Raw genomic sequence first — 23,989 nt, 5'->3', positions numbered from 1 at the left:
CAAATCAGGATATCTGAAAGTGAAGCCTAGGCAATTATATCATTTAAAGTTTTCCAAATGACCTTGTTGTGCTGTGGCCTTTTTCCATTTCCAGGGAACGAGGGATAAGAACCTATGGCTCAGGTAGCTTTCTTATTCTTCCTCTGATCCCAGCCTTGGTGATAAACTAAACTTCAGAAAGTTTGCCCAGCTGGAGGAGCTCAGTTTTGAAACTGAAAAAGACACCCATGAGATCACAATGCCATGAGACAAGTGTGTTGTCCAAAACAAATATTTAGCAAACGTCACATTCCAGGCCATGTACAAGGTGTTAGGAACATAAAATAAATAAGATAAAGTTCCTGACCTCAAAAAATTTCTGCTCTGATTAGAAAGACAGATATGAGTGTCAGTCATACAGAGCAAAAGGAAACTGAAGTACTTTGGGAGCACAGGCTGGGGAAATAAGGGAACATTTTGAAGAGAGAAGAGAGTTGAGGTAAGTTTCAAGCAGTAACATTTTGATCAATGTAAATGAGGCAGAAAGATTCCAAAGAAATGAATAGCTAGAGCAGTCATAGGAACAAGTGAATGGGACATTGAGGAATTATAGGAACCTGTCCTAGAAAATGGTGATGAGGTTGGAGATTCAAATTATAATTTGGAGAAGGACCTCAGAAGCCCCCTACGAGGAATTGACAGTTGTCATAGAAGTCAGCAAGTCTGTATATTTGTCTTCAATAAAGGAGGCCACCACAAAGGGTTAAAACTAAATAGTGCCCCAACCAAATCTGAAACAAATGGAGCCGAATCTATATGAACTTTTTGTTGTTGCTGTTTTTGTTTGTTTTCCATATTATTTACTTTTTATTGAATTTGTTGTTACAGAGTTTATATGAACTTTGATAAGTGCATCTGAAATAGTTATTCTCCCTGCCCTCTGGAAACTTTCTCTCTGTATATCTCTTAACACATTTAGGTTCTATATCATCAGGCAAAAAGGTGCATAGACAAATCACTTAAATTATTGTTCCTAAGTCAAATGGAGTTTAACAGCCTGGGTGTCCCTCTTGCTGCTCCCTCTACTCTGGGAGATCTGTACATACCACTGTTGAATTTTTTGTGCCTTCTACATGCATTCTTTCTGTTCAATGTTCTTTCTTCCCTTCTTTGATAACTCATATGTATTGACTAAACTCTTAAGTCACTGGCTCTGTGCTCTTTCAATAGTATTTTTGTAGGACTGGCTAGTATAGCACTTGTTAATTTTATTGTATTCATTAACATGTCTATTCCCCCTACCCCAACAGCTGCTGGAGGATAGGAACACACTCTTGCAATCATCAGGTCCCAGCATAGAGGTTGGCATGTCAATGATGCCAACTAAATAAATGAAAAAACATCCACCAGATGTTGTAAAAGCTCCAGTTTGGCCATTATGCCCTTTAGTGTTTAAGTACAGGGATTCAGGACATTTTTTTTCCATATTTAAAACCATTTCCTGAGGTTTCAAACATTGCTTTTCTGAAAAGCTCATTTATATAAGCAAAATGACAGTTTACCAATTTATTTCTGTAGAACAAGTGGCAAAATTGCCTTTTTAAAAAGTGATAACCTGCTGAAGAAAAACTAAAGTTAATGTGTCTTTGGCTAAATAAAATATAAATATCAGTCAAAAAAGCTTCTGCAAAGCACTGAAGCCTATAGAAGAGGTCACATATCCCCTAAGGGCTGTGACAATGGGATTGAGGACTTGCTGGGTGGTGAAAGAGGGAGGGTGGGGCGTTTTGTGGATTTTGTTGATTTCCAGTTCCTTAAATGTATTCCACTAGTTGGGGGATTAAGAGGTTTACTGGTGAGAGTGTCAGTTGTCAAAAGACTGAGGATAGATTCTATAATCCTGTGAAAGAGAGCTCTGGCAGCTTCTGAAACAGGAATCTAGAAATACCATATTTGGTGTCTCAGAAGTAATTTTGCCCTTTGTTATACTCACTTGGTTCTTCTCTAACAATTCTGCTTCCCCTGGAAGAAATGGCAAGTTTCATGAGCTTAATTTTTGCACTGTTGCACTCATGCTTTGTTTGTAAGATGCTTTGTCTATTTATCCTTGTAGTTCTATTAGTTTTGGTCTCCTGTATTTTGACACTGTTGTTGGGGGCATACACATTAAGAGTTGTTTTGTTTTCTGGGAGAATTGAGCCCTTTGCCATTAGGTAATGTGCTGTGCTATTCCTGATGATTTTCCTTGTCCTGAAGTCTACTTTGTCTGAAATTAATATAGCAAACCCAGCTTTCTTTTTTTTTTTTTTTTTCTGATACCTGGGATCCAACACAGGACCTTGCACTTGCAAGGCAGGTGCGGGGCCACCGAGCTAAATCCCTGCCCCCTCCCAGCTTTCTTTCAATATCATTAGTATGTATTGTGGGCTGAATTGTGTCCATCACAAAAATTCCTATGTGAAGTTCTAATCCCTAGTCCCTAGAAGGTGCTTGTATTTGGAGATAGGGTCTTTAAAGAGGTAATTAAATTGAAATGAGGTCATTTAGGTGGGTTTTAAGGACCATGAATAGTGTCCTTACATGAAGAGGAAGGTTGGATACAAACATGTACAGGGAAACGACACTGTGAAGACTTAGGGAGAAGATGGCCATCTAAAATCCAAGGATAGAGATTTGGAACAGGTCCTTCCCTCACTGCCTTTAGAGAAAAACAACAGTTCTGGCACCTTTAATCTCAGACTTCCAGCCTCCAGACTGAGAATGTAAATTTCTGTTGTTTAAGACTCCCAGACTGTGGTACTTGTTATGACAACCTTAGGAAACAAATACAACATGGTATCTTCTTTCCTATCCCATTTCTTTTTACCTATGTGTATCTTTATATTTAAAATGGGTTTCTTGTAGACAACATGTAGTTGAGTCTTATTTTTTTTTACTTCCTTTGACAATCACACTGACAAAAAATTGGTATATTTAAACAATTCACATTTGAAGTGGTTATGATGTAGATTGTTTAATATTTATCATGTTTGTAATGTTTCCTATTTATTGCACTTATTCTTCGTTCCCTTTTATTTCCCTTCCTTTTTTATCTTCTCTGGCATATTGGTTATACTTCTTTTGGAATATTTTTAATGATTTCCCTAGAGTTTGCAATATACATTATAATAAACCTAAGTTCACTTTCACATAACACCATATCATAGTGCAGGTACCCTATAACAGAATATTTTAATTTTTCACTTTCATCCTTTAAAACAGTATTACCATTCATTTTACTTATCTACATACGCTAACCACCCAATACATTGTTACTATTATTTCTTTGAATAGACAGTTGGAAGGTTGAAAAGCACTGGAGCAAAAAGGCAAACAGCAAACTACTGTAACAAAATGTAGATACTAATGTGCTCCCCACCAAGTTTACAGTATAAGGTAGCCATCTGGAGGAAAGAGGCATTAAATCTAGAAATTTCATAAATATTAGCTAAGGAAACATTTGGGATGGATGTGGAAAGATGAATAATATTTGGACATGCAGAGAGCTAGGAGTAATTGGTTCAGAATATTCCAGGCTAAGGCGAAGGAAAAGGTTAGGATAAAGAATATTAAAAATTTCAGTTTGAGTAGAACAAAGAATGTGTGGAAGTAAATAATGGAAGAGAAGGTGAGAAAGCAGGGTTGGTTCTGTGTGGAGTTTCTATTGATCTGCACATTTATCATGTAACATTAATTGATATTCATGATAATAAAGATAGTACAAAATTCAAGGTGCCTTATAAATTGCTAAAGTTTAAATGACATTTGATACCATTTTAGTGCTAGGAATGTTTAGTGTGTTCTAGTTGCAAATGCAGTGTGAAGTTGTATCTTTGAGGGTGAGTTGGGATGCTAAAGGTTGTGAGTATGAGGAATGAAGGTCAGAGAGTGAAGCAAAAATTACATAGTCAAAACTACTCTTGAAAAACATTTAAATTGTCTATAAGATCCATTAAGTATGGCTTCACAAAAGCCATGCAAAATAACTACTAACCTTACAAAATAACTACTAGGCACACTGTTTTGTGAGTAGCTAAACTAGCTAATCTAAAATACAAAACATAGGGTGGGGAGAAGACTAGGGTATTTATAAGCAGATATTGGGCATTTAATCTATTCCACATGTTAAATGATTACAAAATTCCTATATGGTGAGTGGAAGATGAGTGGGAATTCTAAGTGTTCTTGTTTGCTTAGTGTTTATTCCTAGTTTGAGATTGGTCTCTACAACCTTAATATATGTGAACAGATTGTTTGGTGATGGAGTGTGTGTGTGTGTGTGTGTGTGTGTGTGTGTATGTGTGTGTATGTGTGTGTGTCTGTGTTCATGTTCATATGTGATGCCAGGAAACAGTAAAACAGATAGTAAAGAGTTTTAAGTGCTGAAATCATTGAATACATTACATTTAAGTTTAAAATTATATCATCATATAGTAGAAACAAATACAGTTTTGTGTGTATAATAGTTAAAAATTCTCTCAATTGAAAGCACTAGATGTTAGCCAGGCAAGGTGATGCAGGCCTGCAATCTCAGCACTCTGGGAGGTTGAGGCAAGAGGATTGCAAGTTCAAGCCCAGCCTGAGCAATTTAGGAACTTAGTAAGACCCTGTCTGTTTTGGCTTTCATCTGGATGTCCCCCTAAAGCCTCATGCAGTCTTTTTCAGAGGTGACTGGATCTAGAGTGTGTGATTGATTCTGGGATTAAGGGTGTGTGATTACTAAATCAGTCCACTGATTGGTTTGGCACTGCCCTAATCCTGGTAGCCTAGATAGAGTATAAAAGGGGCAGAAAAAAGCTGCTAAGGTCCCTTGTTGCTTTTGCTACCTTGTAGGTGCCATGAACTGTTTTTCCTCTGCTATGCCCCTCTGCCATGGGCCACCTTGGCTTGGAGCCAGCTGATTATGGACTGAAACCTCTGCAAACTATGAGCTAAATAAACCCCTTCCCCTTTAACTTTGGGTGTCGGGTATTTTGTCTCAGCAATGAGAAAAAAGTGACTAAAACACTGTCTCAAAAAAAAATTAATTAAATAAAATGGTAAGTGTGAAGGCCCTGGGTTCAAACCCTACACGACAACAGTGAAGAAAGTAGTAGAAGTTCACCTGAGCTTTAAAATAGTTAAATAAAAAGAAAGGGTGGTGTTTTCGAAGATTTGAGGGTATAACCAGACCTAAATGTACAGATGCAGGTAAACCTGAAATGAACTGGAGCCAGGAATTCAAATGTGCTCCAGATTCTATTTTGTGTGTGTGTGTCTAATCATTGTTCCTCCCATTTCATGACTTTTAAATTAAATTTTCAAATGGGTCTAGGGCTTTATAAAGAATAAGAATTATTGCTATTATTTCACTGGTTTCAAGGAGTTAATAGAAATAAATAATAGTAAAGGCTTTATTTACTGTAAGTCATGAATTTCTAGCTTTTTATTTTCCTTTTTATTGAGGTAAAACTACATGAAGTACACAAATCTTAAGTATACAGCCTGATGAAGCATTACATATACAATCACACTAGATCAACACATAGAACATTTCTGGCACCCCAGTATGCTAATCTCACCCCAAAGGTAATGGCTGTTATCACTTTGCTTTTAAGTTTTCACTGTCTCAGTTGACAGGATGGTGGAATGACAGAATGCACAGAGAAAAATAGAAGACATTCAGAACTGCAGTAGGTAATTCTGTAATTCATTATTAGCGAAAGAACCTAGCGAAGTAAGTGGCTTTAAAATTTTTAACGTGACATACCAAAAAACCACTATTTTGTAATATCGTGACTATATATATGTCAAAATATATAGATATTTTCACCTCTCTACACTTATAATAGGGTCTACAAACACAGTGGCTTCTTCTTATTCTCTGTAGAATGAAAAACATGGTGCTAGGGGCTGAGAATGTTTGTGGCTCCTCTCCAAATTCATATGTTGAAATCCTAACCTCCAATGTGGTGGTATTAGGAAATGGGGCCTTTCAGAGGTAATTAGGACCTGTGGGCATAGCCCTTGTGGGTGGAGTTATTACCCTTATAAAAAAGACCCCAGAGAACACTCTAGTACTCATTTTCTACCAAAGGGGCATGAAATGAGAACTTAGCAACCTAGAAGAGGACCCTCATCAGAACCCAACCATTGCTGGCACTTGATTCTAGATGTCCACTCTTCAGAACTGAGAAAAATAAATTTTTGTTGTTTATGCCACCTAGTCCATAGTATTTTGTTATAGCAACCCAAACTAACACGTGGACACCAAGCATTTAGACAGACAAAAAGATGAGAAATTCTATTAAATATGGTAAGTGCTACTAATGAGATAAGTATAGATTACTACAGGATATTAGCATGTAAGGGGACATTAAACATGAACTTGAGAGGTTGAAGAAAGCTTCCTAGAAATGACTTTGAAGTTGAGTCTAAAGAATAGAGTAATTTCTTTGCTCTAAAGGTGAGGGAAGAAGGGGGGAGGAGATAAGCAAAAATGACATTCCACGAAGAGAGTGTAACAATTGCAAAATTTGATTGAGATTTTAAAAAAATGTTTTATTATAGAAACTGTAATGGGATTTTGATGGAGATATTGATAAATGTATTATTTTTCTATATATGTGAGTTTGTATATTTTATGAAATAGAATGATGAGGTTAAAAGCACAGGTTTTGTTCTTAGATAAGATTTGAGTGCTACTCCTGTTATCTACTAAATAAAACCTTGACCTTGGGCCTCAATTTTCTAGTCTATAAAATGGGGATGACTACAGTATCTACTTTTGGGGTTGCCTTCAGGATTTCCTCCATTCCCTTTGTAATCCTTCTTTCTGCCTCCATTCACCATTTGGCTTCTCAATTTTCCAAAAAGGTCTTGTAATTCCCTAGAAACATAAATTATTTTTGTTATTTTTGAATGTGATGTTTTCCCCTCACTACACTTTCAAATTGGTGGTTGTTTTTTGGGAAAAGTGTTTCTTTTACCACCTTTGTGAACTTCTTTAAATTAATTCCCATGGATTCTTCAAGAAAGCAGTCATAATACCAGAAAGGATATTTTTTTCCCATTTTCTTTCCAAATGCATACATAGTGTTTTGTTTGGCCTTACTAAGTTCTGTTAGGATCTCAGGAAAACAATGTCTAGTAGTTAGGTCTGACCCCTAATGACTTTATGGTCCAGGGAATGAGAGAGAGAGAGAGAATTCACACACCATATGCCCATATGTCTAAATATTTATATATTATAAATCAAGCTAACCAATTGAAAAGTTTTATCTTCTTACATAGTACCCTAATTTATAATATACATATAATGAAAAAGCCAGGTTTGTATTTAAAATTCTTAAAGTACTTCATTATATTTGAGGTATCTTTTATCAGATCTGAACACCAATACTTTTACTTCAAAAGCTGTTGTTTGGGCCAGGGATTTAGCTCAGGGGCATCTTGCCTGCCTTGCAAGCACAAGGTCCTGAGTTTGATCCCCAGTACCAAAAAAAAAAAAATCTGTTGTTTAACTGTCTCTTGCATAACCCCCCCCCCGCCAATTTTCCCATGTGATTGCCTAATACTTTAATTTTTCTCCTTAGAATAAATTTTTGTGTGTGTGTGTGTACGTGGATCAAACTCAGGACCTTGTGCTTGCAAGGCAGGCTCGGTGCCACTGAGCTAAATCCCTGGCCCTTAGAATGAAAATTTGATAAACATCTCATTCCTATAACCAATTAATATCAGCATCTGGTATGCTCTCAAAGAAAATCCAAATTACTTAGTAAATTTTTAGAAATGGCTTTAGTTTAGAAATGCCTTTGAAGAACTTCTTAGGGCCAGAATGTTCCATGGTCCACAATTGCTATCTCCACTTCTATTTCACTGGAAGAGCTTAAAAACTGAATTTCCATACAGGTGGTTTGACTACCTTATGACTTCCAAAGGGAACACTATAAGTGGATACATTCTAATCAAGTCATCTGAATTACGCATATTTTATAAAGAGCTATGTGTGGGAAGTTAGGTTACCAAGAGAAGAAGACCAGTGACCTGCACAGGGCTTCAAAGCCAGCCATCTGCTTGTGATGGTGGCAGCTGGTCTAACTGGAATAACTTGGGAAGGAAATTATGAAAATCAGTTGTGAGTTCCAGCCCTGTCACAAACAGGTTGAACTAGCCTGAGTCACTTAACACTCTTTGTTGAACTTCAAAGTCTTTACTTATAAAATCGGAATAAGGACCTGTATTAAGCACTCCACCAGCTACTGAAGAGAAATCACAATTTGTCTCTTCCGTTTCCGTGCTTGTTGCAGTTAACATATGCACCCGTGTCCTGCCTGCATCACTGGGCTTTGGAGATGAGGGGGATAAGGCACAACCTTTCTGAGCTTCAGTTTCTACACACGCCAGCCTAGCAATAGAATTCTAATAAGAACAGAAGAAAATATGCAGGAAAGCTGCAAAATACAGAGGGCATTACAAATGTAAATTATTTTAAAACACACAAAGAGACCTAAAAACTAGTACTTCTTTTTCCTCCTGGTTTTAGGGTTACAACCCCACAATGTCAATCAAGACCACTTTTTAGAGAGCTGTTCGCTATCCAGAGCAGTGTCTGCTTTGGCACTCGGCACTCAGGTCCCACACGGCGGCCGCCTGGCCTCAGGGATCTCCGGGGTGGAGAGCCCAACCCACTATCGCCCCTAGAGACGCCCCGCCCCCGACGACGCCCCGCCCCCGACGACGCCCCGCCCCTTTGCTCCCGCGCTTGCGCTGTGTTCACCAACCGGCCTCGAGCGCCCCGGCTGGAGGTAAGGGGCTCGCGAGAGGCTGCTGGGGACGTCGGACCCCGACTGGCACCAGGGGCAGGGTGCCCACCCTGGGCGGGGAGAGGTGCCGGCGGAGAGTCGGGCCATGGCTCGGAAGTGTGAACCTTGTGGGTGCTCCTTTCAGCACCAAAACTGGCACAGCCCGGGTCGGTTTCGGTTTTGGAAGAGCTGTTCCCAGCGGGTGCAGGGAGGCCCCGGACCGGGCGAGAGTGATGGCTTCCCCAGTTGCGAGTGGAAAAGTTTCCGGCGCCTGCTCGGCCATGGCGCACTGCAGGGCCCAGCGCACTGGGTCTCGGTCCCGGGCGGGCCTGCCCAGTTGTTCGCTGGTTGGAGCGTCTGGTGTGTGTGGCCCAGGTGTGCCGTAGGTGACTCTGCGAGGGCCGACGCGACGCTCTGGGATAGAGGGGACTGGGAGCGAGAGGCAGCAACCTCCCGTCAGCCGAACCAGGAGGTGATTCCCACGTCTCACACCTAGCTCCGACCTTTCAGGTGTGCGAGGCTCAGAGAGGAGACCGCAGTGGGACCAAAGGGCTTGTCTTTCCTCTCCAGATTCCCTTCCCCCTTCCTTCAGTCTGAAGCACAAAGGACGAGCCCTGGGAAATGGGGTGTCACCGACACGCCCACATATGGCACCTCTGGGTATTTCTTTGAAGCGGTGGTGTTGCCAGCGATTTGGGCCTTTTTTCCCCCTGGGAAATAGAACTTTTCACTTACAAATAATCTTTTGAGAAATTTTCTTAACCTGGAGTACCTCCTCCAAATCAGGAATAAATACTCATATTAGTTGTAAGCATTAAATGACAAAGTTTTTAAAGCACTTGGGACACCTGGCAACTCTTCCTGCAGATATTAGTGCAGTGACAATGTTTGCAGTTTTATGACTTTTAAATATTTCTGTCTTCTCTGAAGCTTTACATTTTTTGGAGGGAGGGTTGAGACAGGATTTCACTGTGTAGTTCAGGCTGCCCTTGAACTATGTAGCCCAGGCTGACCTCAAACTCAGCGATCTTTCAGCCTTAGTCTCCCTAGTGCTGTGATTACAGGCATGTGCCACTGTGTCCAATGAAACTTTAATTCTTGTACATTATTTAAAAAACCTCTATTGAAATATTTTTACAATTGCAGAAAAGTTTAAAAAAGTAATGGAGAATCCTCTACAGCTTCCATTAATTATAACATTTTACATACCATACTACAGTTATCAAAAGCACGAAATTATCAGAACAATACTACTACTGAGGATTTTAAAGTTTCATCATTATTTATTTTTATTTATTTATTTATTTTGGGGAGATGCACTTTCTGTTTTTTAGGAGCCAATCTAAGACCCACATGTTGCAGTTACGTTGATTAATAATGGCTACTTCATGTTTTCTACTTTGTGACAGCTCCTCAGTATTTTCCTGTCTTTCATGACCTTTGCACTTTTGAAGAGTTCAAATGGTGCTTGTCCAGTGATTTGTCATGATTAGATTAAGGTTATACATTTTTGTTAATACCACAAAAGTATGTCTGCCCTTTTCAGTTTATCCCATCAGGGTGCATGATACGACTTACTGCTTGTGATATTAATCTTGATCATTTGGTTAAGATGGTGTCTGCTGAGATTCTCCAATGCAAAAGTGCCATTTTTCTCGAACTGATATTTAGGAAGAAACTTTTAAACTAAGGAAATATGTCTCTGCAAACTTTCCCTTCATAAATTTAGCATCCATTGGTGGATCTTGCCTTCAATAATTAATACTGTGGGGTTCTAATTGTGATTTTCAATTTCCCTCATCCCTTCTCTATTTATTAATTGTAATTCTTCTATAAGGAAGAGTGGTCCATTTTCCCCAGTTATTATTTGTATTCAGCTATTCTAGAAGTATAGACTCATATAGTTATTTTTCTATTATTTTATTATTCATTTTATGTCTTATTCACCCAGCCTCGATGATTGGGAATTTTGAGAATTTTTTTCAGGTTGCTTTTTTTTTGGTACCAGGGATCCAACTCGGGTCCTTGCGCTTGTGCAGCAGGCAGCAAAACCACTGAGCTAAATCCCTGGCCCTCAGGTTGCTTTTTGTACCCTTCTGACAGGCCTCTCTCCTTTTTAGAGATCTTTCTTTTTTGCACCATAAAATGCTCCACACCCTCTCGTATTTTCCCTGCCCCAGACCTGGAATCAGTCACTTCTTCAGGGACCTCGTGATTTCTTTTCTCGGAGAAAAGTATTTAGACACCAAGATCTCTGTTGTAGCTGTGCTCATTACTACTGAGTATTATTGTTTGTAGAGCCTGGAAGAAGGCAGCAGTGTATGTGTATACACACCTATGCATACAGTAAGATCTCTATTTCTGTACTTAACTGTGTGTTTTTATTTTTATTTTCTTTTTAGTACTGGGAATCAAACTCAGGACCTTGCGATTGGGAGGCAGGCGGTGGCACCACTGAGCTAAATCCCCAGCCCTTTACCTGTGTATTTTTAAAACACAAACTTCAGCCCAATAACGGATTCTATGCTAACATCACTGGATTCGTCCTAGTTTTGTCTATTTGTAACTTCATTTTCAGACAATGAAAAACTGGCACTCATATTCTGTGAAATATTTATTTGTTCAGTCCTCTTATACACTTAAAGTAATTTTGAGATTTCTAACATACACACTTGAGACAAACATATAGTGCTGGTATATGGTGAAGAATTTTTGTCTTTAGCCTTATTAGTATTCAGTGAAAATATTGTTTTCTTACTCTCCACTCATTTCCATACTGTTATGCTAGTCATTTATAATGAGGCTGATCTTATTTTTGATAGTTTATATTACATTTCAGGTTTCCCCCACATCATTTTAAAAAAAATTTATAGCAGCATTCACTCTTTTTGTTATACAGTTCTGTATAGGTTTTGACAAGTGCATATAGTTGTGCATATGCCATTGTAGTCATAATGGAAGAATAATCCCATACATCAAATATTTTATCATATTTTTTAATATTAACAATTTCACAGAAATTTGGGGAATTAGGCATTTTTGTGTATTTTGTTTGTCTTTTTTTAGGCATTTTACACAGGTGAAATCTTCAAATGTAAATGCAGTTAGTTTCTTCATGCTTTAATTATATCAGAAATATGTTCTAATTTTAAGACTGAAAAATCTAGAAATGGTGAAATATATTTTTACTCATTATTCAGTCACACTTCTAAACCATGTTTTGATATTGGATTAGTATCTTCCCGTAACACCATATAAATGTTTGAGCTATGTATGATCAGATCCACTGCTGAACAACGTTTTATTTCCAGACATGATATTGCAGTTATTTGAATTTTATGTTCTTAGTTTTATGTGGGAATTTTATTATAATTTTGTAAAAATAAAAAAATGGTAGAGAAAAAAACATTAAATACTATCTAGAAAGAGAGCAAGATTGGAAAGATCCTTGGGAAGTTCATGGAGCAGATTATCTTCCCTGAGAAATCATTGTTGCTGAGGGAGAAGGCTTTCTTTATATCCACAAAACTCGGGCAGACGCATGTGTGATTCTGATCTGGAAAAGATCACTTTTGGAACTCAAGAAAGAAAACTGTAAGGTAACACCAAAAACAAGTGGCATAGTTAATAATAAACTGGGAATTGTTAATGTTAGACAAATAATTGATATATTAACATATAATAGACTCTTATAAATTAACACAAAATAGAAGTACCCTGTAGTAAAACAGATGTATAGTATGAACAGGCAATTCATGAAAGAAAAGAAGGAAATGTGTAATCAATCAATCCTATTAGTAATTTAAGGGACTCAAAGCAATTATTAGATACCATTTTTCCTCCAATCCAATGTCTTAAGAAGAATGGAAACACCCAATAAATTCATAGGAATATGGATAAATGGACATTGTTCTGACTTGCTGGTGGGAATATAAATTAGCATGCCCTTTTGTGGGCCATTTGACAATATGTATATTAGAAAACTTAAAAAGTGTGACTACTTAATATTTCTATTTCCAGGTATTTAAAGAATCATAGGTGAAAGTATGAATATATGTGTAAGAAGAGTAATTACACTAGAGTTTATAATAGTAGAAAATTAGGTTCACCCTTAGCCAAAAATAGATGATTAAATTATGAATATATACATAAATGTAAAAAGTTATAAATAGAAGTTATTACATGGAAACATTTTTCTTATATTTAATCATTATTAAAAGTAAGTCCTTTGTCATTCTGATTATAGGATGTATGATATGTGGACATCCAAATTATATAAGGAAAATATTATAACTCACAACCTGCTAGATGTCCAACACGCCAAGTTCATGTTCTCTAAAATCGAAGAATGAATTCTAGGAACAACAGAGGTTAAGAGTAGGAAAAAAATTGCCCCTTTCCTTCCTATTTCACATTATCTATTATACCTTTTAGTCCAAAGGGGAAGGGCAAGTGGGAAGGGTAGGGGAAAGGAAAGAAGGGAATGGAATTAATATGAGAAAAGGAAAAAATGGAAACAAAGTCTTGGGAGGGATGGAGGGGTTGAAGGGAGGGCAGGGGAATAGGGAGAAAATGAACCAAGAGAGATTCTGTAAAGGTGCAAATTTCCAGTGATTAATGTCATTATAGTGTATACCTGAAATGTACCAATAAAATTAATTTTAAAAAGTAGGAAAAAATTTATTGAGAGAAAGATAGCTTCTGTCTAAGATAGACAGAAGGGGGACCAGAGAGTGGGTAGCTCACCTTCTTCTCAAAGGTGTTTTATTGAGCAAAGCCCCAAGGTGAGGCGGGTTCAATGTGGGACAAAACTGTAGTCAATTAATAAGATTACCAAGTATAGTCTCTCATGTAATACAGATTAAATGGTGATCAAATGGGGAACCAAGTGTAGCAAGCATACATGGATTTTCTGGAAATGAATGGGCTCAGAGGTTTTGGTCCCCACCCAAGGTGATTGATACTTATTTAGAATATCAATCACTGCTGTTCATCCTAGGGGAAGTATGTGAGTGTAGTAGTTCCTCTTTTTCTTGAATCCTGGCCTTCAGTGAATGTGCCTCCAGCCATAAAGGTCTTCCGTGCTGAGGGCCCAGCCCTGCCTTACTGCCTTATAATATTTTCTAACTAGTTTAGCTGTCTACAATAATTCCACCCCTTTGGGGTTATCTTCTTTATTGTTGAAATATGACCTTTAGGGGCTGGGGATTTAGCTCAGTGGTTCCGCTGCCTGCCTCCCAAGCTCAAGGGCCGAGTTCGATCCCCAGTACCAAAAAAAAATGTCCTTTAGTAGTATTTTTAATGAGGGGCTTGGTAGTCAACTCTCAGTTTCCCTGTGTCTGAAAATGATTATTTTACCTTCACTGTAAATGATAATTTACTTGGGCTTTTTCTAATGCCTTAGCACTTTGAAGCTATCTCTATCTTTTGATATTCTGCTTTAATGAAGTTTACTGCTTTTGTTTTCATGTATCGGGTTTTTTGGTTTTGTTTTTGTTTTGCTGTGTGGCCAGTGAACCCAGGGCCTTCACACCCAGCTACCTCCCAACCTCACCCCACCCCCCTTTTTTGAGACAAAGTCTCCACAAGTTGTTAAATTGCCTTATGATTCTCCTGTCTCAGCTTCCCAAAGTGCTGGGATTATAGATGTACAACTCCACACCTAGCTCATTTATCTGTCTTTTATCTCTGGCTTGCTTTCTTTTTTGGTTTGGTTTTGTTTTGGTGCCCTTGGCAGGCAGGCCAGGAGCCACTGAGCTACATCCCTAGCCCTCTGGTTTACTTGGTAAGGTTTTTCCTTTGTCCTTGATGTTCTGTAATTTTCTTTTCATGTTTTTAGGCATTTTATTTTTTATTTATGCTTGGGGCATATGTGCTCTTTCAGTTTGAGATTTTTAAAAATGTTTTAATTCTTAGCATAGTCTCTGAGTAATTTCTTTTCACCATTTTCTTTACTCTTTCCTATTTGTTGTTCATTTTATTTTATCCTTTTATGTCCCTTATCTTCTTCTTTTTTTTTTTTTGGTACCAGGGATCAACTTGGGTCCTTGAGCTTGCAGGCAAGCAGCAGAACCTCTGAGCTAAATCCCTGGCCCTCTTATCTTCTTTTTAGTGTTTTTTAAAATCTTTTTATTTCTCTGTGTTCTGAATGATATTGTCCAATCAATAATTTTCTTTTTGGCTGTATAGTTTACAGTTTAAACCATCTTTTGAGGTTTTAATTATAGATTTTTACTTGGTTTATATTCAGATTGGCCTGTTACTGTTTCATAATGGTATCTCACTTTTCAGAGTATATTCCTTCCTTTTTATCTCTGGATATTTAAAAATAGACTTATGTGATTTTCTTTTTAGATTACTCTTATCTCTAGTCCCTTAGCTATGAATTTTCCTGTCTTATTGGTTCTGTCTCCACTTCCATTCACTAAGGCAGCAGTTTTAGCCTCTTTGTTTTTGGTGCCTGGAAATTTTCTTTTCTTTACTTGTAAGCTTATATCAGACATAAGAACCAAGTTATTAGTGGATAGGTAGTTCAGGCAGTCTTTATAACCAACACTTGAAGATTTTCAACTGTGAAAGGAAAAAAATAGAATATTTAAAGTAGTGACTTTTTAAAATTAGTGCATATTATTATACACACTAGTGGTTTTCATCTTGGCATATTCATACATTAATGAAACATAGTTTGATCATTTCCCCCACTTACCTCTTCTTTTCCTCCTCCCTTGATCCTTTTTCTCTTTCTATTTTCATGTCATTTCTCTCTCTTTTTCAGATGTCCTGGTTTTAAAAATTTTTATTAGTACATGTTTGTAGTACATAATGATTACATTCAGTATGGGAGTTGGTATATGTACATAACATATCTTCTTTTCTTAGATTTCCTCATAGGAAAGAGTAGAGTAGTAGTTATTAATGTTTTAAGGATGATAGATCTCTTTGAGGATCTCTTGATACCAATGGAGACTGTTTTTCTTATATGTGAACACTTAATCTCTATGATCCCTGGACTAAAACACCATAATCCAGTGGGATTAACCTGGTCAAACATTTTTGTATGGGAGAGATTGTGGCTAGTGAAGTAGCATGAAAGTGTGGCATATAACTGATTTTCAAATTTGGCCAAGCAGTGGAACCTATTATTCACATAAGATCTCATAAGCTGCACTTTACAAAATAGATGTAAGTAAATTTTATCCAGTTGAACCAAGGGTTGGGTCATGGAGCCTACTCACTTTCTGCCCAAAGGCATAGCCTTAGAATTTCTGGAACATTGGTAAAAACCCCCTTGGTTCACACCTGTGGTCCTAGCACTCTAGAAAGCTGAGGCAGGAGGATCCAAGTTCAGGCCCACCTTGAACAATTTAACCTGTCTCAGAATAAAAAGTACACAAAGAGCTGGAGATGTAGCTCAATGTGAAGGCCTTAGGTTTACTCATCAGTAACACACACACACACACACACACACACACACTCTCAACTGCTGATAGAGTAGGAACAAAAAGTTATTCAATGTCCAATATAGATGAGGAAATAAAAACTTCAACTGTATACTCCTAATATTTTAAAAAAGGTATGCATACTTATGTAGAAAAGGCCCAGTGATATATATCAAAATGTAGAATAGTTACCTAAGGGTGAGGAGATCATTGTTGTTTTTATTCTCTTCATTTATTTATATTTTCTAAACACTATATAATATGCATAACTTTCATAAAGAGAAAAGGATTTTGAATTACATGGTTTCATAAAGAAAACAAGCCATTCAGGTTCAGCATTATGTTGAATATGTAGAATAAATGATAAATATAACTAATTGTTGACTTTTAAAAATAATGGAAACTGAGTTTAAAACATTCTTTTTTTTCCCCCCATTAAGTTTATTGGTACATTTTAGGTATAAAATATAGTCACATTCATCATTGGGATCTTGTACCTTTACATGAGTATCTTGGTTCTTATTTTTTTCCCCTTCACCCCCTCCACCCTTCCCTTTTTGCAAAGACTTTGTTTCCATTTTTTTCCTTTTCTCATATTTTTTCTTTTCCCTTTGCCCTACTCCTCCCACTTCCCCTGCTCCTTTAGACCTTTTCTTCCTGTTACACAATATCAATTATACATTTTTTAAATGACAATATCAAGATCTAGGAGACATTACCACAGATTTTACAGAATTTAAAAAGATATAGAAAGCATATTTCAAAAATCTGTTTTGAAATAAATTTGACAATTTCTAAGAAGTACCTTGGAAGATAAATTAATGAAGCTAACTCTGGAGGAAGTATAAAATTTGAATAGCACCCATTAAAGAAAGTATATTCCCAGCTTGAAAACCTACCTATATGACAACAGCAGGCTCATATACATTTTAAATGATAAATTATATCAAACAAAGCAGAAAAAAGAAGGAACACTTCTCCCCTCATTTTAGGAACTCAACATTGTGCTAGTCCTAAAACTGGATAAAGATAATAGAAGAAAAAAGTATGAGCACAGATAGAAATTTGTTTAACAAAACAAACTATTAGAAGTCAGATCTGGCAGTATGTAGAAAGTGGTTTTGTTATAGGGATGGCAGTGTTGGTTCAGCATTGGAAGATCCACCCCCAAAAGTCATCCTTTTAACAGAGGAAAGGAAAAAGCCATATGATCCTGTCACTAGTCGGAGAAAAAGTATTGGACTAAATTCTACAGCTGTTCATGGTAAAAGCTATCAGGAGACTAGAAGTAGAACAGAACCTTCTCAACAGATTAAAGACTTGTACTCCATACTTCCAGTGAGAATGCCTTATATGAATGGAGAAGATACAATGCTTTCTCCTTAAGGTGGGGAAGAAGGGCAGATAATGCTTACTCTTTATCTGTCCATTAAACTTTGAAACCTAGGCCCCACCAAAATAGTCTGGCAATAAAATGACACACTTAGGATAGGATTGGCAAGGTAGAAGCAAAATCTTTATATGTAGATGAAATGATCATCTACAGAGAAAATACTAAGAAATCTCTAGGAGCCCCTAGAACTTCTATTTGAATTTAGCAGGATTAGAAAACACAAGGTATATATAAAAATTCAGGTCTGTGTATACTTGGTATAAATGAAGAATTGGATATTGAAATTTAAAGGTTATGTAGGAGTACAAAGGACCTAGAAAAGTTAAAAAAAAAAACACAACCAAAAACAGTGTTGGAAGACATTTAAGTACCTAATTTTAAGACTTCTAAAGCTCCAGTAATCAAGGCAGTGTTGGTGTAAGGAAAGACATATAGATCATTTGAATAAAACAGAGAATCTAGAACTAGAACCACACATATATGGTCCACTGAGTTTTGAAAGATTATTTAACATTAGCATTTTATAGAATATAAACTCAATTCAAGAGCCAAGGAAGAGATAGTGTTTTCAGCAAATGGCACTAGAACACCTGGTTTCCGTATATAAAAAACTAACTTCAACCCTTTATTTCCATACATGAAAATAACTTGAAGGGATCTATGAACCTAAATATGAAAGCCTAAAAGTATAAAACCAAGAAATTATAAGGGAAAATGTTTATGAATTCAGGGTAGGCAAGAACTACCTAGGATACAAAAGACATGATGTATAAAAGAAAAAATTGATAAGTGAGATTCCATCAAAATTTAGAACTTTACATGACGTCATTAAAATGAAAAGTAGTCCTTAAACAGACCATATTTACAATGCATATAACCTATGACCAGAATATATAAAGAACTCTTACAGGTCATTAACAGGTAACCCAATTAAAAAGTAGACATAAGAAGATGATAAATAGTGAATATAGCACAAGGAAAGGTGTGCAACTCTAGAACCAGAAAAATACTAATCAGTACAATAACAAGATTGAGTTATACACTCATTAGGGAGATGAAGTCAAAAGTTTTAAAAGCCTTGTCATGACTTTTTCTTTTTGTTGGATTCTCCCCCTTTGCATTTAATTTGTCACGTCCAATGGATTCCTTCTGCTGGGTTTCCTGGGGTTGTGATCCTCATTGTCTTTTCCTAGGGTATTGTCTAAAATTTTTTGGAGTGCTGGTTTGATATTCATTAAGTTCCTGAGGTGCTCTTTATCATGAAAGTATCTTACTTCTCCATCAATTTTGAAAGCTAGTTTTGCAGGGTACATCAATCTGGGTTGGAGGCTGTTTTCCTTTAGGGCTTGAAATACATCACTCCAAGCTCTTCTTGCCTTGAGGGTTTGCATTGAGAAGTCTGCTGTGATTCTGATGGGCTTTCCTTTGTATGTGATTTGTTTCTTTTCTCTCACTGCTTGTAGAATTTTGTTCTTCTGTTGGATTTCTGGAATCCTAACTACTATATGCTTATGTGTAGATTTTTTTTGATCAAGGCTTGCTGGAGACCTATATGCCTCACTTATCTGTATGTCAAGTTCTTTTCCCCTCCTTGGGAAGTTTTCTGCCATCACTTCTGTGAACAGTTTTTTTATGTCATCTGCACTCTCCTCTTTCTTCATTGATTCCAGTCTTATGTTATTCTTCTTTGCATCATCTAGCAGCTGCTGTATTGATTTCTCGTGTTCCTTTACAATTTTAAAGCAATTTTTCTTTTCCTGGTCACTAATTGCAATCTTATCTTCTATATCTGAAATTCTATCCTCACATTGGTTCATTTGGCTATGCAGACTTTCAATGGAGTTTTTAATCTCCTGGAAATCTGTTTGTATGTTTTATGGATTCCATTTGTTTCCTATGTTGGGATTCCATCATGGTCCTCAGATCCTCTATTTTTTTATCTGTGTCCTCTCTAGATTTATTAATCATGTCTTGCACCATGAGCAAAATCTTTGCTGTTATCTGAGTAATTATTTCTGATTTCATTTTCCCCAGATCCTCTTTTGTTGCCAGTTCAGAGAGTCCAGGTGGTTGAGTATCAGATTGTTCCATCTCGTTTCCCTTTGGGGTTGCTGTAGGTGATCCGGAAGTCTGTTTTTGAGGCTTGTTTACATGTCTTCTCATTTCCACGGGGGTGCGGGGTGGGGGGAGTGCTTCTGGCACTGGTGTGGCTCAGCTTCTCTGCCCTAGGAGCTTGGGATGGCGGTGTGGGGAGCTTCCTTCCAGGTGCTGGGACCGGCTCCGAGTGAAGCTAGGTTGAAGGAAGGACATCAATTGGTAGAGGTTTCAGTCCATGATCAGCTAGCTCCAAGGCAGGGTGGCAGAGGGGCAACAGTTCATGGCTGTGGAAGACAGCAAAAGCAACAAGAGCTTAAAACATTGTTAAAGAAGTATTTTCTTTTTAGGTTTTTGTATGGGTGGAGAAGACAGTTGCTGGAAGTGGAAGTGACAAAATACTTTTTAGGATGTTTGAAAATGAAGAAAAAGTGAAATTACGCCGTCTTGAACCAGCTATTCAGAAATTCACTAAGATAGTAATCCCAACAGATCTGGAAAGGTTACGAAAGCACCAGATAAATATTGAGAAGGTGAGCTTTTTCATTTTCTACTGCAATAAACAGTTATATAATGTGATTTATATTTGTTATACATTTCAGCTAAATTGAGATTAGACAAGAGATTTTGTTTTAACTCCTGTTGATTTAGCAATATTACTTATTTTAAAAGTTGATATTTTGAATCCACAGATCTAACTCTCATATATTCCTTTTTTAGGAAGAGATGTAAGGATCAAGTCTATACCTTTTTAATTGTACATGTTGAGGTTTTATTTCATAGTTAAAATAGTGCACCATAATGTGAAGGTGAGAAACTTTGGATAACAGACCTGCTGTAACTTTATTTACTCTACCCTTTAGCACTTTTTTAAACCTTGAGTGTGTACCGTCAGTAACTCTTAATCCTCTTCAGGTACACTCATACTAGAATAAGTTATTGTGTGATGTGAGCAAATTTCCTTACTTCACTACTTCTCTTAGAGGAAAACCCAAAATTGAGAAATACTGCCTAGGCAGTTAACAAAATAGGCAGAGGGAAGACAAACTAGTCTAAGGGTCTGTGGTGGAAGTTTCATAGAACCTATACTGGCCAGGCTCTGGTGGAGTAGTTGTGACATTTATGGCAGTAGCAAGTTTACTGAGTACTGAGCATTGATTTGGCAGGTTGTCTTATTTGTTGTTGCATAGGTCAGTGATCCTTGTTCCTTGAAAAGGACCTCTCCCAGTGTAAATTTTAAGCTGTGTCCCTCTAGACAAATTGTTTTTCTGAAGGTTGGGCTAGAGGATGTGATTATAAAGCCTTTCAGTATAAATGCTATTCATCATCTTCAGCTCAGTAGCTTATACAAGAAAAGTAGTAGCTTTTTCTACCATAGATACTATCTATTTTATTTACATTTAAGACCTTTAAAAATTTTTTTTAAAATATAGAACTTAAGTGCCAAGAATTCTAAGATGAAAATTTTAGTGCAAATATGAAGGTGTTTCTAAACTTCAGGATTAGTATTTTATCATCCCTTAATTTCTTTTTTATTCATTAGCAATAAGTGATGCTGTGATTTTTAAGGATGGAGGCGTTGTCTAGTAAACTGGTTATTCTTGTCATGAATGGAAACAAATTAAAGGGTTCCACATTTTGGTTAATTAGAAGGGCTGGTTTTCTTAGTGTTATAACAATAAATAAATAGAATTGTTTACTTTTGATTGATCCTTTCCAGGTGAGAAGTTTGATCAATTATGTTTCAGAGTCAAGCTATACTGAAGTGCTTGGTTGTGCAGATGATGCGAGTTGAGTAGATATAGTAAATTGATGTGGAAAGGTAGAAACAGGTGGATGACTAAGCCCATTTCTTTATTGTTCTGCTTAACCTTTGAGGCTTAGCGTGTCTTAGACTTTTTTCTTTTTCTTTTTTTTTCCATACAAAAATACCTGCTATCATTACCCTCACATCGTAGCTACACATACAACCCAATCAGTCATCAATGAGAAAGCTAGAACTCTGAGAAAGGGAGTAGGGATAAATGGTTCAATTACTGATTTGTTTAGTTGTGCCAGATGTCATAAGAAAATTATATAAGAATTAATTACATCAACTGCCTCTGCTGAATATTTTTCTTTTAGCATTTTGTGAAATTTTTACTTATTGTGAAATTTTTAGACATTATCAGAATAAATATAGTTTACAATGTAGGTAATAGTGTTAAGCCAAACAGTTAAACTCATAATGATTGGTTTTATTTCCTCTTCTCAATTATTCCGCTGTCTATAGGATTTCTAGTATATTTATGAAAGTAAATTTTGATCTAGATAAAATTGAATAGCATATTTTAATAGATATGTTATAGCAATGTAAAAACATTTAGAAGCTGTGGTGCTTACTCTGGACAAAAGAGTTCAGAACGAAGTTTGGACTCCAGGTGTCTGACAGTGCTTCACTGTCAAAAAGGCATATTCTTCTTAGGGAAAAGGTGTAGAAAGATAAAATATTTATTATGCTGGCCATCAGTCATCCAATATGAATTTAAAAGAAAAAAGTTTCAGACTGAAGGGAAATTGAAGGTAAGCCTTCAGTGGAGTGATTCTGCAACATCTGAAAACAATGAGAGTAGTGTGCTGTGGACACCTGGGGTTGTATTCCATAGGTCCTTCAGCATTGCATTTTATTACACATGATAAAATTTATTAATATGTAATCCTCAAATTTGAACTGTTAGCACTCAGCTTTCTTGGCTAGTGTAAGATAGACTTAAGCATAGTTAATAGAAACAACAAGATAATAAGCTTAGAACATACTTGTTTTTGTTTCATATAGTAGGGATTTGGAGGAAAACTTACTGTGTAGCACATATGCAATATTACATCATGTATATTATATATATATTAGTAGTAGTATATAGTTAAGATGCAAGTAGGAAAAAACTTGAAAATTATGCATTAAATAAGGTAGAGTTTCTTTTTCAGTTGTTTTACTTCTGTCTTTAGTCTCTCAGGAGGGGTGCCAGGGCTGCAATGGCAGCTCAGCAGTTCTAAAGATCCAGGTTCTTTTTCTCTTGCTCGCCCATCCTAAACTTGTTTCCATCTCTACTCTAGCACCAGCTATCCCCTTAGACGGCATACCCCTTAGATGACATACCCAGAATTATACATTTTCTAACTGTGTTCTTTTTTCTCTCAATGCACCCATAAATATTCTCTTTTTTAAAAAAGAATACTACTGCTCCCTTATGGAAGAAGTATCATATCATGTCTCTGTGGTATTACATTTTTAAAAAGTTTTCTACTTTCTTGTCTTTGTTTTTCCTGATCCTCTTCTCTCTTCCTTTTCTTCTGCATCAGCATACATTACTATAAGCATTTCTTGGCTGGCTGACATTTAAGAGTGCTGATTAGAAGATGTAGGTACAAATGTGTTTGTGTGTAGGAGAGTAGCAGGGACCTTGTTGCCTTGAGGGGTGGACAGGTGAAGATCTATTTCATGGGGATCCACCAGATGTCAGTACCTGTAGCTATTCATCATCCCGACTTAGACTTAGCACTCAGCAGAGTAGTCCTTCAGTTTCCTAGCTGTTGGGGTGGGCTGTGTGATCAGAGGTGATGGTTGTGGCAGGATGGGGGTGAGGAGATCAGAAGGATGGTTGTAATGTAAATTTTGTGACCACTCCTCTGAACTAGGGGATGGAAGGTAGGCAAGGAAGAAAGCTGGCTCACTGCCATTCAGAGATTCCTTTACCAGGTCTAATCTTCCTGGTTGTGATACAGTATCTCCTCCCTGCCCTTGTGCTTAGAGTCTTGGACCTGCAGCTTCTCCACTTTGGCCTCTCTATAAGCTAGAGTGCTGTCTTCTGTTTTAATGGGGGCAGGACAGTTGCTTGGGCAAGAGCAGAGGTCATCTGGCAGATTAGCTGTTCCCTATATTCTCACCCAATCCTGCTTTTTGCCCCACAACACACTTCCACTGGTTACCTGGTTGCTTAATGTTTCTGGAATAGAGAAATACCTGTGTCCTGCTTCTTAATGGCTATCTCACCTATCATCCACGCTTTTTCAGGCTTAAGTTTCAGCCTTATGTCATCTGCTGAGTTAAGTGTAACATGCTTATTCTTGCCAGGTTCCAGAATTTTTTTTCCTTTTTTACAATTTTTATAAAAAGTTTAATTTTTTTATTAGTGTATGTTTTCAGTACATAATGATTACGTTCCTTGTGGGGAGTTGGTACATGTACATAACACATCTTAATTCTTTTTTATCCCTTTCCCTTC

The 23,989-nt window shown here is 37.0% G+C and overlaps 2 protein-coding genes across 6 annotated transcripts in view; one reads left to right on the top strand and one right to left on the bottom strand.

Moving 5' to 3' along the window:
- The first annotated feature begins 456 nt into the window (after nucleotides 1-456).
- Nucleotides 457-23,989, top strand: part of Stx17 (syntaxin 17) — a 106,194-nt gene continuing 82,661 nt past the window's right edge. For 2 of the 5 annotated variants that reach the window (XM_087184247.1, XM_087184244.1), the window contains exons 1-2: nucleotides 8,753-8,804; nucleotides 20,078-20,260. In XM_087184247.1, the coding sequence (XP_087040373.1) occupies nucleotides 20,138-20,260 (123 nt within the window). In that variant the 5' untranslated portion in view covers nucleotides 8,753-8,804; nucleotides 20,078-20,137. The other 3 variants (XM_087184246.1, XM_021244506.2, XM_087184245.1) reach the window with 3 other exon arrangements.
- The window catches only part of LOC147825814 (uncharacterized), a 49,768-nt gene continuing 41,122 nt past the window's right edge, over nucleotides 15,344-23,989 (bottom strand). Inside the window, exon 3 of the mRNA XM_087184248.1 lies at nucleotides 15,344-15,581. Within this exon, the coding sequence (XP_087040374.1) occupies nucleotides 15,551-15,581 (31 nt within the window). The 3' untranslated portion in view covers nucleotides 15,344-15,550. The remainder of the gene's footprint in view (nucleotides 15,582-23,989) is intronic.

The sequence above is a fragment of the Heterocephalus glaber genome, unplaced genomic scaffold (assembly GCF_053883595.1).
Source record: "Heterocephalus glaber isolate CG9 unplaced genomic scaffold, H.glaber_assembly_v1.0 deba00001481, whole genome shotgun sequence".
NCBI lineage: Eukaryota > Metazoa > Chordata > Mammalia > Rodentia > Bathyergidae > Heterocephalus > Heterocephalus glaber.
This window is presented reverse-complemented; position numbering and strand designations above follow the sequence as displayed.